The sequence below is a fragment of the Jatropha curcas genome, chromosome 4 (assembly GCF_041381405.1).
Source record: "Jatropha curcas cultivar XTBG-Jc1 chromosome 4, XTBG_Jcur_1.0, whole genome shotgun sequence".
Lineage (NCBI taxonomy): Eukaryota > Viridiplantae > Streptophyta > Magnoliopsida > Malpighiales > Euphorbiaceae > Jatropha > Jatropha curcas.
The window spans coordinates 27,776,509-27,792,902 of record NC_143154.1 but is presented as its reverse complement, the minus strand read 5'-3'; the positions used below and the strand labels follow the sequence as shown (position 1 = coordinate 27,792,902).

At 35.2% G+C, this 16,394-nt stretch overlaps 5 protein-coding genes across 5 annotated transcripts; 3 read left to right on the top strand and 2 right to left on the bottom strand.

Moving 5' to 3' along the window:
* On the top strand, positions 1–1,187 carry LOC105644162 (hydroxyproline-rich glycoprotein family protein). The gene is made up of 3 exons (XM_012229437.4): positions 1–353; positions 467–578; positions 880–1,187. Exons 1-3 carry the CDS (start codon positions 187–189, stop codon positions 916–918), a joined length of 318 nt encoding a protein of 105 aa, XP_012084827.1. The 5' UTR covers positions 1–186; the 3' UTR covers positions 919–1,187.
* On the bottom strand, positions 1,157–2,217 carry CRR7 (chlororespiratory reduction 7). The gene is made up of 3 exons (XM_012229436.4): positions 2,077–2,217; positions 1,666–1,799; positions 1,157–1,538 (listed from the first exon to the last, which is right to left on the bottom strand). The coding sequence occupies exons 1-3, from the start codon at positions 2,147–2,149 to the stop codon at positions 1,266–1,268; spliced, it is 480 nt and encodes a 159-aa protein (XP_012084826.1). The 5' UTR covers positions 2,150–2,217; the 3' UTR covers positions 1,157–1,265.
* Positions 2,218–3,122: 905 nt separating this feature from the next.
* Positions 3,123–4,985, top strand: LOC105644194 (uncharacterized). The gene is made up of 3 exons (XM_012229468.3): positions 3,123–3,422; positions 3,562–4,231; positions 4,352–4,985. The coding sequence occupies exons 2-3, from the start codon at positions 3,612–3,614 to the stop codon at positions 4,527–4,529; spliced, it is 798 nt and encodes a 265-aa protein (XP_012084858.1). The 5' UTR covers positions 3,123–3,422; positions 3,562–3,611; the 3' UTR covers positions 4,530–4,985.
* Positions 4,986–8,406: 3,421 nt separating this feature from the next.
* RPK2 (receptor-like protein kinase 2) lies at positions 8,407–12,447 on the top strand. Its single transcript, XM_012229438.4, has one exon. It carries the CDS (start codon positions 8,677–8,679, stop codon positions 12,151–12,153), a length of 3,477 nt encoding a protein of 1,158 aa, XP_012084828.1. The 5' UTR covers positions 8,407–8,676; the 3' UTR covers positions 12,154–12,447.
* Positions 12,448–12,840: 393 nt separating this feature from the next.
* LOC105644165 (ninja-family protein AFP3) lies at positions 12,841–16,055 on the bottom strand. The gene is made up of 2 exons (XM_012229439.4): positions 15,037–16,055; positions 12,841–13,384 (listed from the first exon to the last, which is right to left on the bottom strand). The coding sequence occupies exons 1-2, from the start codon at positions 15,707–15,709 to the stop codon at positions 12,972–12,974; spliced, it is 1,086 nt and encodes a 361-aa protein (XP_012084829.1). The 5' UTR covers positions 15,710–16,055; the 3' UTR covers positions 12,841–12,971.
* Between the last annotated feature and the right edge of the window lie 339 nt (positions 16,056–16,394).

Sequence of the window (16,394 nt, the reverse complement as noted above, 5' to 3'; positions counted from 1 at the left end):
AAATTGTACCGTTGGAAACCCTCTACTTTAAAGACCAATCTCCATTAACCATAGCCATCATTCATGTAATTCCTGCTTCAGAATTTTCAGGCATCCATTTCACATTAATTCTTGACAGGAGTTGGGTTTGTCACAAATTTTGCAATTTTCTTTTCTGGGTTTCCTCTGCCTTATTTATATACAAAAATGGAGAATCTGCAAGAAACGCCAGTAAAAGAGCCAATGAAATCTGAAGATTGCAAAACACCGCCACCTCTTCAAGATTCTAAATCTTTAAACTCGAGCAATGATTTGCGCAAAAATTGCACTCCAGATCCTCTCAAAGTTCCCAAAGCATTTAAGTACCCAGAGAGGTATAGACAAATATAGATTTTTTTTTCTTCTTTTGTTCATCAAAGCTATTTAATTAATCATAATCTTTGCAGTCTTTCTTATTCTTCTGTTTTGTGGAATTAATTCATTTTAGGTATAGAAGCCCAACTGATCTTATGGTGTCACCTGTCACAAAAGGGATTCTTGCAAGAAACAGAAAGGGTGTTGGTGGTTCACTCTTGCCCCCTAGTATGAATCAGACTAAGGTATGTACCTTGGTTGGCATTATGAAATGGGAATAAAATGCAATTCTTGATTTCTTGGAATCAGTTTTTCATATATATATTTAGATGATTAGAATTTACTGACATCGAAGTTTGGTATGATTTTTAATAATAGATGTGAGTGTACATAAGACTTGAGTAAAAATCCGAGTTCAAATCTCCATCTCCCAGTAGAAAAATTGAATTTGAAAATTTGTTCCTGTTCCTATTCCATTTTGAAAACAAAATCAAACATGCAAGGTGTTGATACTTGATAGCTTCTCTTATCTAATTGCTGGGGCAGGTTCAAGAGGAGGTGGTATCTTTCAAGATTGAGATGTGAACATATTTTTGGTCGATAAAGCTGCAGAATCAGATGGATTCTTGAACTTGATGAATTTGTCTGAAGCAAGTAATCCTATATATTGTTTGTATTTGTTACAATTATTTATATATATGGGATGTACTAATTCATAGATCGGAATCGATCCTATTCTTGTGCTTGTATTTTCAGCAATTTTTCATTAGCACGCTCAAAATTGTACCATCCAATTTGTGTTTCATAATCAAAACAGTACAACTTTTTAATTGAATAATTATTGAATTTCACAATTTACTTTTCTCAGTCTAAAGCTTTATCTACTCATATTAAGTTAACTAAATATGAGATATGGAGCTTAATTAATTTTGTCACTCTAGACGAACTTCATACCATTGTACAGTGCCAACATCTCCATCAATTTCAAGTTCACAAACTGAACTTACCAAGAAAGAAACTGCATCATCAATGGTATCAAATCTTGCAAGATCTGGTGGCAATGACTTCTTTGGCCAGTTCTCAAGATAATGCTTCAACTTAACTTTTAACTCTTCTTCAGACACAAACTTCTCATCTTGTCCAGGTTCTAATAGTACATAAGTTTCTGTCCTCTCATGAACCCTTCTCCTTCTAATTGCACAAACCTGATCCAAAAATATATATCAGTAATTAATTTAACATAAAAAAAAATCAGTTGGCTCCAGAAAACAAATGTTGCAGAGAAATTAACTAATATCCAGAAATAAAGATCTTTATGGAAGGAATATTTACCCTTAATGAATCGCCGCGCAGGCTTATTGAGTTATGAGAATGTTTGAGTTGAACAGAACAAAATTTCTCATCATTGCCAACTGAACTTGCTCTCAGAAATGGTTGATATGTTTTTTGTTTCTGTATATCTTTACCTGCAAAAAATATTTGGATATATAGAGGAAACTGTTAGTAATTTGAAACAACTTTTTTGATTATGTTAATTAGTTGTTTGATTAGTCTGATTGTTTTGTTAATTTCATTATATTTTAGTTTTCAGTTTCTCTCAATGTTGATGTTCCAACAAAATGAACAGAACAGAAGTAACAAAAAACCTCAAATATTCTACAAAACCCAACTCCATTATTTCTATATTTTCACCATAATTTCTAATCTGCAGCTTAGAGGGAAAAAAGAGTAGAGAGAGCTTACAATTAAAACTCATAACTAGTAGCCGCTTCTCTAAGGTTCCTGCCATTGAAGCAGCACTTGCATTTGCTCTCATTTCTTTTTCCTGTGTTAGAAACAGTCCAAATAGTTAATAGTTAGAGCACATGTGCTAATGGAGGTTGTGGAGATAAGACCTTAAACTGAACCTCTACTTTCTTATATACCTTATCCTATTACTTTTCACATATTCATTTAAATACCCTTCTTATATGTGAATATTTCTTTTTGCCCCCTCCCTTTAATCTTTTAATTTCCCAGTTGCATATCACTCCAGAGTATTAGTGCAAGATAAAAATAACTATGGCTAATTTCAATTGATTTCTTAATCAATCGTATAAAAATTTTCAAACCTTAAATTGGACATGTTTATTAAACAATTTCCATTTAAATTGGACATGTTTCTTAAGTATATATATTGATTGAAATAAATTTAAAATATTTAATTAATTTAAAAACATTCATATGTTTAATATAAACAACCTATAAGAACATATAATTCTAAGGATAAAATTATTTTATATTATAAATTCACCACTCTTAGTAGTTTAATAAAAATGAATCAACCTATTTATAACCTGAACCCACGATGTACATAGTGAAAATAGGTTGTATTTAAAAGTTACGTTGCTAGAGAATACTTTGTTATTGTTACAAATAGAAAAAAAAAGATTAATATCGACCAAAAGCAGGCCAAAAACCAACATATCATCTCTTAAGGCAGCTGAATTTGAGGACAGATAATCTAGACTTGGAGATTATATTATTTGCATGTATTAACAAGGGAGAAAATCGTAGATTTTAGGCAATTTAGATGGCAAGAAATCCCAAAGAAGATTGTAGAAATGCTAAATTTGACTAAGGATAAAAGCTATCATGGTCAAATCCGTTAAGCTATGTTGGAACAAGTAAGACGTTATTAGACTCATCTTTTCCTGCGTAGGCAGTTTCCAAGTTAAAATTGGCACCAACTTAGTTACAACTGCGTTACACCAATACCGATATTTTCTCTTGGCCTTCCACTTCTTACCTTTATCACATGTAAACCCTAGTTGTCCCTCAATTTTCCTTGCCCTAGCTACTTCTTTCTTCCTTGTTTCCATCATTCTTCAAATTCTTGCATATACTGACTTTTATATTTGTTTCTTTTTTTTCTTATTTGTTTCTTCTGGGTGTTCAATTCTGTGTTTATCTTCTCCTTCAACAAGAAAAAAGATAAAAAAAGAAAGGAACCTTTGTGTTTAATTTCTCCTTGTTTGATTCTGGTTCCAATCTTTGGACAGGCTTTTCGATCGATTTTGGGTTATCAAATCACATTTTGATGAATTAATGTAAGTTATATGTTACGATAATTCTTATGTCAATTACATTTCTTTCATGTATTTTCTTTAGAATTTATATACCAATCACATTAGGGCCTTGGGATTTTCTAAATCTGATATTAAATAGTATTGCTTCTGTGCATTGCAGATTTGCATGTACAGGTTTTTAAAGGAAACAATCAGATTATAATTGGCGTTATGGATAACGAAAATGGGGTTGTCACAAAGAACAATACAACAAATTCAGAAGGAACTAAAAGTGACGAAATCGTTGCTCAACAAAAAAATTTAGGCACTTGTCCTTCAGAATTATTTTTAGATTCTGTGTCTGGTGATCCCCTTGTTGAATCCAAAGGGGCATTAGAAGTTTCTGATAATAATAATCCAAAAATGAGCGTACAAGAATCATCAACAACAGCGCAATCTGCTGGTGGGTATGATCCAAATCGGATTCCATCAGCCATTTTCACCGGTAAGCCTGCGTCGCCTATGGAATGGAGTCTGGCTTCAAATGAATCATTGTTTAGTATTCATATGGGGAATAATAGTTTTACAAGAGATCATGTTTATATGCTATACAAATCTGGCGAACTACCGAAACCCGACGAAATGAATAATTCCCCGCCTAACATGTTTCCTGTTATGGAAACAAGAAAGAGTGGAGACTTAAAAATGACAGAAGAAAAATTAACTGAACCTGCAAAAACGGAAACCCAATTACCAGGAAAGGAAGTTTCAGGGACTAGTAAAAAAAAAGCTCCTTCTGCAGAAGATGTTCGAAATTCATCGAGCAGTACGCAGTCTTTTCAATTCCCAGTGTAAGTTACCATATGAGTTCCTTTGAAGCTTTTGCTATGTTATGTGCAAAGTATTTCGTTTTATTTATGGAATATGTTCCTGAAACTATAATTGATGGACAATTGCTACTTTATTTTCAGATTGGAAGCAAATGTAGGAGGAAGTGCTTCTGTTAAAGTGGTAATGGACAAGCAGCCCTCACAGCAGCGGCAACAGCAGCAGCAGGAGGAGGCGCAGCCGCAAGCGCCTGGAACACCGCCAAAGCCTGCAGGGAACAGTTGGTTTTCTTGCTTTTCTTGCTGTTCTTTGGGTTGCTGATAGAGCATTTTGGATTGTTACTGTTTAGATTTATCAAATTGATCACTTGGTGAAAAAATCGAATACAGAAAATTGAAATGCTTGCCTTCGTCTGCAGGATTGAATCTAGATATGAGACTTGTTTAGTTTTAACGAGTCTTTTCTAATTGCAGACTTATGGATGCTTGTTGTCTATTTATAGAATATTTTCTTGGGCATCTTTGTCTTCCTTGAATTCTATAATAGTCCATTTCAACAGACATGCAGCGGTTCAACAATAAGGTGATAACACAAGTTGGATCTAAAAAGCGCATTTTGCTATAAGAGCAAAAATCTTTACGCTTTACTGTTCGAGGGATAAAAATATCCTGGTTATAAAAAAAAAAAAAAAAAAAAAGGAATTTGGATGGAAGGATCGTGTACAAAGATCTATCTGATATTCAGAAATTTGATTCTTGTGGTAGATTAACTGGCAGATTTTGGATACAAAGAACAATTCTAGAGATTTTTTTTTTTTTTTTCTTTATTGTAGTTAGTTCATCTGCGTACATAGGCCCTTTCTACAGCCCACACACGTGGTGCTTGGAGCACTGGGTTACCCATTTAGTTAGTTCTCATTATCATTATTTTAATTGGAGATCATTATTTTAAAATTCATCTGAAAATTCAATCAATTTACAGAATTAAAGCTATTCTTTCAAAAAAATCAGTATTTTTTGAAGTATAAATAAAATGAAATATTGAACTATTGAAGAGACAACAATTATTATCGGTGGATATAATCAAGGTAAGAAAATCATCTTTCTGTCTCTAATCATTGTTTTCATTTAATTATAAAAATATATCAGGAATTTGTCTTACCAATTAACTACTTATAAGACCTGAAATATGGAAAATGTGTTTCACTTTCGTTTAACAAACACTATAGTGTTTCCATCTATTTGCTTTTTATAGCTCACAACGTAATACATACGGGTGGCCACCGTTCGGAACCGCCGTCCGGTTCTAAAAAATTTGAACCGGAATTGAATCGAAAATTAACGGTTTTAGTTACGGTTTGAAACCGAATGATTCTGATTTCGGTTTCGATTCTTCAATGGTTTCAAAATCGACGGTTCCGGCTGGTTTCAGACTGATTCTGGTCGGTTTTATATGGTTCCAGCCGGTTTCAGATGGAACTAGAACCGTCGGTTCCGACTGGAGTTGGAACCGCCGGTTCAAGGTTTCAAAACTGGTGGAACCGGAACCGGACCGGTTTGGACCGATTCCCACCGGTTCGGAACCGATAGTTCTGGTTCCGAAAACCGGATTTTGGTCACCCCTAGTTATACTACAGTTGCTAATGTTTCTAACAAAGTGATATTGCTAAGTTGTTAAGTATTGTGCTAATGATGTGTGTTTTCTGCTAATTTGTTGGCTCATTAACCTAATTAACTAATTAGACATACTAAAATGTCTTAAAATTTTAATTTCTTTTGTTTCTATTTTCTTTATTCAGTTCAGAAGTTAATGAAATTCGTAAAGCGTGTTACAAAATCTTTTAATCTTCATTCAACATATGATTTAATATATCTTAGAAAACCATATGCAAAGCCGGATTCGAATCTAAAAATTTATGAATCTTTACCGGATAAAATATTAATTTCAATAAATAAGGAATTACAAAAATTCATAGATTTCTTTTCTAAAAAAATACATATTTTGTTTTCTAAAAAAAGGTTCACTGTCAGTCAATAAATTACATTAAAACAACAAGTAATATGTTTATATATTAAAAAAAAAAAAAAAAGTAGAATTGGTCCAGAAACATAATGAATTGAAGATAATGTTGGTGAAAGGGATAAGTCAGAAATTCCCATTCACATGCATCACCAAGATTATATGTAGACTATACATACAGCATAGCATTCCCTTCACACTAAATGATTAAGTAGATTCTTGTTTAAATAAAGACAAATTAATATTGTTATTAAATATTAAAAGGGCAACCTTAATTAGACCTTAATCATAATCATACTAATAATAAATATATTTAACTACAGTAAGTTATGCGATAACGTCACTTGTTCATCATCCCAACGTCATCCTTCCATCTAATATATCGTAATTTATCAGCAAAAGATTATATCAAGATTAGGAGCATAACCAAGAAATGTGGATTTCGTGTGTTAGTGTATCTATTTACTAATTAATAATTAAATCATGTAATTAGCTCGTAACATGTACTAATATTTGCTCTGCAATATATTGTGTTTTTTTTTTTTTTTACACAAGCATTTTTATATTTATAATGGTATTCAGGTAAAGTCGTTTCAACAACGGTGATAACGTGATGTCAAATGCTTATTATTTACTTTGATACCCTTTTCTTACTAAGGTGTTAAAAGTGTTGATGAATTGTTGTAAATTGTACAGACCATCAAATTGATACAGATCCAACCAAAATCATGATTTCAAAAAAATTGATATAGTTTGTGAATAGAATCTGGTTTTATTGATTTTCTTGAAGAGTGTGGGATGTCTCGAGTTTGAATCTTTTCAACCATAAAAATTTTCACCAATTTAACGAGCTAAAGAGAGAAATACTCTTATTATGTAACTCACTGTCTTATGTGGATCCGTTGAAATTTCCAAGTGAACGGAAGAAAATCGAAATAAAAATTGCTTTATTTATGAAAAAAATTGCTTTAATTTTGGCCAGGGAAATATATATGTCCTACAGAAATTGCTTTATATATTAAAAAAATTTTAATTTTCACCCACTTTTTGCCTCAAGTTGAAAAATAAAGTTATTTAATTCTATTTTACATTAATTTTTACATTTTAATTATTTATTAGATTGATAAATAAACAATTTATTAATATAGAATTCAGATATTGATTTGTTTCTATATTTATTATTCAAAATTATACAAAACTATGGCCTAGCCACTGTACAATCTGTATATGATGTATATCTAATAATTTGGTTTGATTTGAATGATTTTGACTTCCAAATTGTGATTCAAATCAAGTAGTTGGATTTTAAAATTTTACAAATCAAATCAATCACCAATTTTAAAACTGTAATTTTCGATTAATTTGAGTGGATTTTGAAAATTCATGAATCTCATAACTACCGGTGCAACGAAACCATTGGCCAAATCAAATTGCATTTATAAATTTGATCAGTTTAAATACCTTTCATGGTTAAATTCAGTTTAAAAATTTTAAAAATCACCATAATAAATTTAGTTATTTCAAATCAAACCAAATTAACTAAGAAAAAGCTTATCAGAGGCTATTTTTACGGGTGAAATTGAAAATTTTCATTTGTAGTTGAATATGAAATACTTAGAATAAGGTAATTGTGACATTCCCATTGAATTTTAATTTAGTGGCATGTAATTTTCAAAATTACGAAAAGTTTTAATTCCAAAATCAATAGCAGTCTTCTTCACGGATAGGACAGTTATTTTAAAACCCATCGGTCCTTGACATTTTAAACATCTGAAGGGATGGGGGCCCTGGATTATCTGGACCTCATAGAGACAGACAGAGACTTAAAATAAAAACCATTAATTATTATTATTTTTTTTTGAAAAAAAGAAAATGCAGGTTATCCCTTTACTTCCCTTCTGGAAGGACACCCCACGTGGACTCCTTTATCCATAGCCACGTTTTCAACTTTAAGGAATCTTTTTTATTTTCTAATTATTATTCTTATATTATATATTATAAACAGATCCCACTGCTTAAAGCCCAACCACCGTGAACCCCTTAGAAATTGACGGGGCTGATGCATTTATTGACCGCCAGTGGACCCTACTTCCTGTCTCGTGGACCCCACCTCCCCGCCCGAAATGACACTGCCCCAAATATTTTATATTTTGTAGTATAATTTTTTTTGAAAAGGGAAAAGGCTTGGGAAAAAAAGGTAAAGAAAAGGAATTAAGGAGAACTGAAGAAGGAAATGAAAAAAAGGAAAAAAAGAAAGAAAGAAAAAGAAAAGAAGGAAAAAACGCGTTTTCCTCAACTGGTTACACTGTTGAATCCTCTCTCTCTCTCTCTCTCTCTCTCTCTCTTCATTTCTTGCTCACCAAAATTAGGGTTAGGGTTTCCAGAAAAGAAAGGCCCTTTCTTTACTCTGCAACTAGTGAGAGAGTAAGGGTTTACTGTTTAGTCTGTAATGGTTTTTGGAGACCCTTTTGGGGGTTCTAAAATGGGTTCTTCTTGTTTTTCTTCTTCGGTTATCAAATGGCATTCTTTTTACAACTTGAGGCTGTTATTTGTCTTTTGGGTACTATCTTTCTCACTGAACGTTTTAGTTTCGGGTGATTCGGACAAATCGGTGTTGTTGCAGTTTAAGAATTCGGTGTCTGACTCGTCGGGGCTGCTCTCAAGCTGGAACCTGATCAACTCCAACCACTGCTTTTGGGCTGGCGTGTCTTGCGACAACAACTCTCTTGTAGTGTCCATAAACATCACTGGGCACAGCAGCAGCAGCAGCAGCAACTACAGAGGTCAGAACAGTGAAAATGGAAGCCCTTTCTTTTGCTCTGGTTCTGTTCAGTACCCGCTCTATGGATTTGGAATTAGGAGAGACTGCAGGGGTGGTTATGGTGTTTTGGTGGGGAAATTGATAGCTGTTTTTGCCAAGTTAACCGAATTGCGGGTCCTATCATTGCCTTTTAATAGGTTTCGTGGGGAGATACCTAGTGAAATATGGGGAATGGAGAAGTTAGAAGTTCTTGATCTGGAAGGCAATTCGATATCTGGGTCACTACCGATTTCCTTTGCCAGGTTAAGGAACTTGCGGGTTCTAAATTTAGGGTTTAACAAGATAGGAGGAGAAATACCCGATTGGATTTCCCATCGTAGAAATTTAGAGATCTTAAATTTATCTGGTAACCGCATTAATGGTACGGTACCTGCGTTTGTTGGTGGATTTAGGGGTGTGTATTTGTCACTCAATCAGCTTGGTGGGGCAGTGCCTAATGAAATTGGGAACAGTTGTGAAAAACTTGAGCACTTGGACTTGTCAGGTAATTTCTTTGTTGGAGGAATTCCTAGTAGTCTAGGGAATTGTGGTAATTTGAAGACATTGTTGTTGTACTCAAATTTGTTTGAAGAAGTTATTCCATCTCAACTTGGTAGGCTTGGAAAGCTTGAAGTGTTGGATGTGTCTAGAAATAGTCTTAGTGGACCGATACCTCCTGAACTGGGAAATTGCTCTGTTTTGTCTGTGCTTGTGCTTTCAAATTTGTTTGATCCATATAAGGATGTTAACAGTTCGAGAGGGGATTATTTGTTGGATCAACTGAGTTCTGCAAATGAAGATTTTAATTTTTTTCAGGGGGGTATACCCAAGGAAATTATGTCTCTTCCGAACCTGAGGATGTTGTGGGCACCAAGTGCAACTCTGGAGGGCAGCTTGCAAAGTGACTGGGGTGCTTGTGAGAAATTGGAGATGATCAATTTGGCCCAAAACTTTTTCTCTGGGGAAACTCCTCGTGAGTTAAGTAGCTGCAGTAACCTATGGTATCTTGACTTGAGTTATAATCAGCTCAAAGGGGAGCTTGTTGAGGAGCTTCCAGTTCCTTGTATGACTGTGTTTGATGTTAGTGGAAATTCCTTAAGTGGTTCAATCCCAAATTTCTACAGTGGCAATTGCAAATCAGTTCCTTCGGCAAATGGATATCCCTCCAGCATCAATGTTCCATCATCTGCCTATATATCATTTTTTGCCAACAAAGCTATGTCTGGAAGTCCTGTACAGCTTTTCAGGGAAGATGGTGAAATTGCAGTCTTTCATAACTTTGGGGGCAATAATTTTACTGGTAACCTCCAATCTATGCCAATTGCACCTATGAGGTTAGGAAAGCAAACTGCTTATGCGTTTTTAGCTGGAGAAAACAAGCTGACTGGGCCATTCCCAGAAATTTTGTTTGAGAAGTGTGATGGATTGAACAAGTTGATTCTTAATGTTAGCAACAATAAAATTTCAGGCCAGCTTCCAGCTGATATTGGTACAATGTGCAGATCACTTAAACTTCTGGATGCATCTAGCAATGAGATTATTGGTTTCATTCCCCCTAGTGTTGGTGAATTGGTGTCGCTGATCTCTCTTAACCTTAGGTGGAACCTTTTGCAAGGTCAGATTCCTACCAGTCTTGGTCAAATAAAAGACCTCAAGTATCTTTCCTTGGCTGGCAACAAAATAAATGGTTCTATCCCGTATAGCTTGGGTGAGTTAAGGTCTTTAGAAGTGCTGGATCTTTCTTCAAACATGCTCTCTGGAGAGATTCCAAACAATCTTGTGAACTTGAGAAACCTGACTGCTCTCCTACTCAATGATAATAAACTTTCTGGGCAGATTCCATCTAGTTTGGCAAATGTGACTATGCTCTCGGCATTCAATGTGTCCTTCAATAACTTATCTGGGCCACTGCCTTTGAGTAACAATTTGATGAAATGTAGTAGTGTTCTTGGAAACCCTTACCTACGCCCTTGCCATGTTTTCTCCCTAACAGTGCCAACTCCAGATCCAGGAAGTGCTACTGGAACACAAGGCTATGCTGCTTCACCAATGACCCAGAGCCAAAAGAGTGGCAACAATGGTTTCAATTCAATTGAGATAGCATCAATAGCATCTGCATCTGCTATTGTTTCAGTTCTTCTAGCTCTGATTGCCTTATTCCTCTACACCAGAAGAGGGAGTCCGAATTCCAAAATCATAGGGTCCAGCAAAAAGGAAGTAACCATTTTTACAGATATTGGGGTTCCCTTGACATTTGAGAATGTTGTGCGGGCCACTGGGAGTTTTAATGCAAGCAACTGCATTGGCAATGGAGGGTTTGGTGCTACTTACAAGGCAGAGATATCTCCTGGAGTCTTAGTGGCCATTAAACGACTTGCTGTTGGACGATTTCAGGGTGTTCAGCAGTTTCATGCTGAAATTAAGACCCTTGGAAGGCTTCACCATCCAAATCTTGTCACGTTGATTGGTTATCATGCCAGTGAAACAGAGATGTTCCTCATATATAATTATTTACCTGGTGGTAATTTGGAAAAGTTTATTCAGGAAAGGTCCACCAGGGCAGTGGATTGGAGGATACTTCACAAGATTGCTTTGGACATAGCTCGTGCACTTGCCTACCTGCATGATCAGTGTGTACCACGCGTGCTTCATCGAGATGTCAAACCCAGCAATATCCTTCTAGATGATGATTTCAATGCCTATTTATCTGACTTTGGTTTGGCCAGGCTTTTGGGAACTTCTGAAACCCATGCCACTACTGGGGTAGCTGGAACTTTTGGTTATGTTGCTCCAGAATATGCAATGACTTGTCGTGTTTCAGATAAGGCTGATGTCTACAGTTATGGGGTTGTGCTTCTAGAGTTGCTCTCTGATAAGAAAGCTTTGGATCCATCTTTCTCATCATACGGGAATGGTTTCAATATTGTCGCTTGGGCATGTATGCTCCTTAGGCAGGGCCGGGCAAAGGAGTTCTTTACTGCTGGGCTATGGGATGCAGGTCCTCATGATGATTTGGTTGAAGTCTTGCACCTGGCAGTTGTATGTACAGTTGACTCACTCTCTACAAGGCCTACAATGAAACAAGTTGTGCGACGACTAAAACAACTGCAACCGCCCTCATGCTAGTCGTTTGATAAGCTTTGTATTTGATTAACATAGTAAATTTGTAGAAGGTAAAAACCCCATTGTAATTCATGCTCTCTCAGTCCTCATTGGGCTGCCCTTAGGTAGAGATCAACTGTAGTTATTCCCACTTGTAAATTGTAATATAGTTCTTGCCCCCATTTTTCGATGCTGTTTCCCTGATAGGGGGCTCGCTGATGAATCTGCAGAAGAATGCAGTTGTTAATTATCCCACTCTGTATACGCATCTCAGTTCCATTTGTTTAATAAAACCATAGAGCAGATGTTTTCTGAAAATTTTATTTGTCAGCGTATGTTGAATCACGGCATATTTTATTTGTTAACCTTTGAATATTAAATGTTGGGAGTGTTGCTTGCAGTTCAAATGCAGAGTCCAATGAAAGGAAAGTGTTGCGACTCGTGAGGTCAGAAGGTTCTAAATTATATGTTAGTAAGACTGTTGATTAATATGTTAAAGTAATTACAAAGCTGAAACACCAACTCTGTAATCTCCTAGTTTAGCAAGATCATCCTCACTCTAACACGGCTGAAATGATTCTTTTAGAAATAATTTCAGTTCTGACGGTGAAAATTATAATTTATTTAGACTAGTTTTGTTATTGGTGAAGGAACCAAGTTGTTAAAATATGTTCCATCACCAAACTTTGCAACAACCGGCACTACATCACATACAGTTAATTTCCTAATTCAATTTCACAGAAGAAAACTGAAATTGTTAAACAAAGTTTAACTCTAGTAACTTTTTGGACTTGTTCTGTACCTCAAGTCTTTGATTAAAAAACTCAGCACGAAAATTAAGATTACAAAAGAGGATAAGGGCTAACAACTATATGCTTAAGGGGGTGAGCTACATCACCCCCACCAGCATGCTTGACAAATTCAGCCGGAGAGAGAAAGCTTCCATGGCAGACACACACTATTCTCACCTCCTCACCTTTTCTATACCGGTAAAGAAAACCTTCTATTCTTTTTCCATTGGGACCTTCCCCTTTCGTAGACACACAAGGCATGTCTTCCAATATATTCCTCACCGTGTCCTTAGCTCCATTTATGACTGTTGGTTCATTCGATCTGCTAATTACCATTGCAACATCTGCAGGACTGCTAGGTTTCCCATTGATTGTTGATTTAGGGGTGACCGTCAATTTCCGTGCACGCTCTGATAAAGATTGAACACTTACACGGCTTCTTGCCTCAATACAGTTGTTCATTCCTACATTGCAACAAATGAATAAAGAAATAAGACGTCAGACAAACTAATCTGATTAATCGCTTGTTATACAGAGGTGTTTGCTCTTCGCATTGATATAAGATAGACAATACTGGATGATAAACTTAATAAGCAATCATATATCAATAGGGTTGATGTCACATATCGATATCATGAACATTCAATAGGCAATTATCTCCAATTGTGTTACCCCTTCCAAGGTATGCATATAGATTATCACCTTTAGAAGTACATGCATGTTTTCTTCTATAAAGCTTGATAGTTTATAGTTATACACGGGATACATTGTTTGTCTAAAGCTGAAGGAAGATTTTCAAAAAATAAATCCATGGACAGCCAGAAAAAGAGCATTCATTTGGCTTTGGATTAAAGGTATGCTGATTGCTACTGATAAAGGGCATCAAGTGCTGCAAGCTGGGCTAGATCCTAAATTACTGTTGAGTTTTAAACCAAAAGTATTACAGAATCAGGGAACTATAAGATACCCATATGATCAAGAATTCGAGTAGAACAAAGGGTATGTTTCCTTTTAAATGATTGGTTATCAGAAATACATTCAATGCACACATGCAAAAAATCTCACAAACACACACACAAAAAGAAAATTGCAAAGTTAAAAGTTGTAAATAAAATTTTTAATTGTTTTATGATATAAAAGCCATTTGAAATATTGGAAAAGTTTCCATAGATTTGGCTCATCTCTCTTCTTAATATGCAATTTGTCAGACATCAGTTTGGAGAAGCATCATATACAATTGAAATTAAATACCAAGTTTTATGGACCAAGCAGAATTTATCTTCCTATTTTAGAAGCCATTTAAGTGTAATTCAAGTTCCTTAACTGCCATGCAATATTCTGCTTTCAATCCCCCACATAAAGAGATAAGATAGACAATCTCCGGTTAAATGCTACATTGATCATTTGCCTTCCATCATTACATTTCCCTGACCTAAAGATTTTCCCCTCATAAGGGAAAGAAAGGGAGGATGTTAGAAGTCTACTACCAAGAAGTACAAAATTCAAAATTCCAAGTAGTATTCATTTTCCATTTTGATCCTAGGATTATAGGCAGATTAAACTCGTCTATCTATAAATGTCACAGAAACGCAATATACAAAAAACCAATGGCAAGACTAAATTCGTAAAGCATTTCAAACATACCATCCAAAAAAATGAAGTTCCTCATTTATTCAAATGTTTTATCTTTAAATAAGACACAAATAGAATGAAACATAATAATGAATTATTATATCTAGCTTTTATATTCTCATTTATGCCCAAACCAAATTCTTGAAAGGAGTCATTGATGTTTTCAGCCGTAGTCTAATTAAAACATAATTTAAAAACACAGCGAAAAACTAAAGACTCCCAATTTCTGTCATGAATCTACTCATCAAGCCCAATGGAATAAAAAGAAGCATAATCCGAAAAAATAAAAAGCTTGTTCAAACAACCAACATCAAAACAACACAACAGTGACAATAAGATCAATCAAGCTTCAAATGAGCATGAAAACAGCATTTGAATCAAAATTTAAATACTAAGTCAGTCAACAAAAAACCAAAAAGGAACTAACTTGCACCATAAATACCGTAAAAGATTTATAACCATAAAAAAGAAATAAAAATGTTACCTTGAACTTGCTGGCTCTCAGATTCTGACCCAGATGACCCACTCCCCTGTGATCCAATCGACCCTTGTGATGATGGTAAAGCCCCTTCTGCACCAGCTCCAAACAACACATTGAAATTCTTAAGAAACTGTTCTTGATGATAATTACAGTTAGTATTAATAGTGCCATTTTCTCTTTTCTCTTCCTCACAGCTTTCTTCTACAAAACCCTTATTTCTATCTTTTACTGCTTTCAAAATCCTTTGTTTCTCTGACCTTTTCCTTTTAGCCTCCATTCTCCTAAGCATCTGCATCTCCTTCCTTTTCCTCCACTCCTTATCTGTCTCTGTAGGCAAAGAACAAGTCCTCACAAGATTAGTACTACTAACTACAGGTATCATATACGCACTGCCATTTTCCCCTGTAGGGTAAACGAAATCTGGTATTGAAGATGATCTAGTAAGCTTTTTGGCTCTTGGGTCCACACCAAATCTGCCATTCAAAGAAAGTCCAAGGCTCAGCTCTATATCTTCTTCTTCTCTTTCTTCTACTCCATTGATTTTGTGATTCAAATGATTCCCTGACATTAATCTTTGCAACAAATCTTTAGCAAAAGTATTGCTCATCGATATTTGCTGATGTTGTTGCTTTTGTTGTTGGGTTTGTGTCTTCAGATGTTTGTCTTCTTGCACCATTCGATTAAACAAGGAACTTTTAAGCAAAAACAGCAAAAAAGAAAAAAAGAAAAAGAAAAAAAAAGCCTATTGATAAGAGTTCAAGATTAACCAGAAGAGGAAATTTGATTTCGAAGTGAAATCACAGCATATGCAAACGAGAAGTTTGAATTCCAAAAGAAAAACAATAAAACTAAACTCGAAATTTCCATTTTCTCCATTGAAAACTCATATTGTCGCTACAGAGACCAAAAAGCTTTCTACTTTCCAACCCAAGGTTCTCCGGCAGACAAAAATGAAAGGTTTGAAGGAGAAGCTTGAGAGAAATTTTAGAAAGAAAATGAGAAACAAAAGCAGAGAGAGATACACGTTAGATTTCAGATGATGTTATTAGGATGGAAGGAAATGACGAAAGAGCCCTTGAAAGTTGAATCAGAAGCAGAGAAGTGACACGTGGAAGACATGAAGGAAGAGAGACGGGCCACGTGGAATTGTGAAGTAGCAGATTCCAAGGAGACGCCAAAGCAGCTTCACCAACTCCTTGGTTGTAAGCGAAAAGGGCTGTCTGATGGAAGTAGGCTGTTTCTATATATTATTAATTAAATAAGACACGTGTCGTGCTATGAAATTTGTAGGTTGGATTGGTTCGCCACTTGTCCTTTTTAAAAATCTACAACTTCCTTTCTCCACGCGCCCCTATTCTTTA

Excerpts from the sequence above, each read along its gene's own strand:
- RPK2 (XM_012229438.4), top strand. The coding sequence starts at position 8,677 with ATGGTTTTTGGAGACCCTTTTGGGGGTTCTAAAATGGGTTCTTCTTGT.
- LOC105644194 (XM_012229468.3), top strand. The coding sequence starts at position 3,612 with ATGGATAACGAAAATGGGGTTGTCACAAAGAACAATACAACAAATTCA. Across the intron at positions 4,232-4,351 it reads CAGTCTTTTCAATTCCCAGT|ATTGGAAGCAAATGTAGGAG; the intron begins GTAAGTTACCAT and ends CTTTATTTTCAG.
- CRR7 (XM_012229436.4), bottom strand. The coding sequence starts at position 2,149 with ATGAGAGCAAATGCAAGTGCTGCTTCAATGGCAGGAACCTTAGAGAAG. Across the intron at positions 1,800-2,076 it reads ACTAGTTATGAGTTTTAATT|GTAAAGATATACAGAAACAA; the intron begins GTAAGCTCTCTC and ends TATTTTTTGCAG. Across the intron at positions 1,539-1,665 it reads TGCGCGGCGATTCATTAAGG|GTTTGTGCAATTAGAAGGAG; the intron begins GTAAATATTCCT and ends TTTTTGGATCAG.
- LOC105644162 (XM_012229437.4), top strand. The coding sequence starts at position 187 with ATGGAGAATCTGCAAGAAACGCCAGTAAAAGAGCCAATGAAATCTGAA. Across the intron at positions 354-466 it reads GCATTTAAGTACCCAGAGAG|GTATAGAAGCCCAACTGATC; the intron begins GTATAGACAAAT and ends AATTCATTTTAG. Across the intron at positions 579-879 it reads CTAGTATGAATCAGACTAAG|GTTCAAGAGGAGGTGGTATC; the intron begins GTATGTACCTTG and ends TTGCTGGGGCAG.
- LOC105644165 (XM_012229439.4), bottom strand. The coding sequence starts at position 15,709 with ATGGTGCAAGAAGACAAACATCTGAAGACACAAACCCAACAACAAAAG. Across the intron at positions 13,385-15,036 it reads TGAGAGCCAGCAAGTTCAAG|GAATGAACAACTGTATTGAG; the intron begins GTAACATTTTTA and ends GTTGCAATGTAG.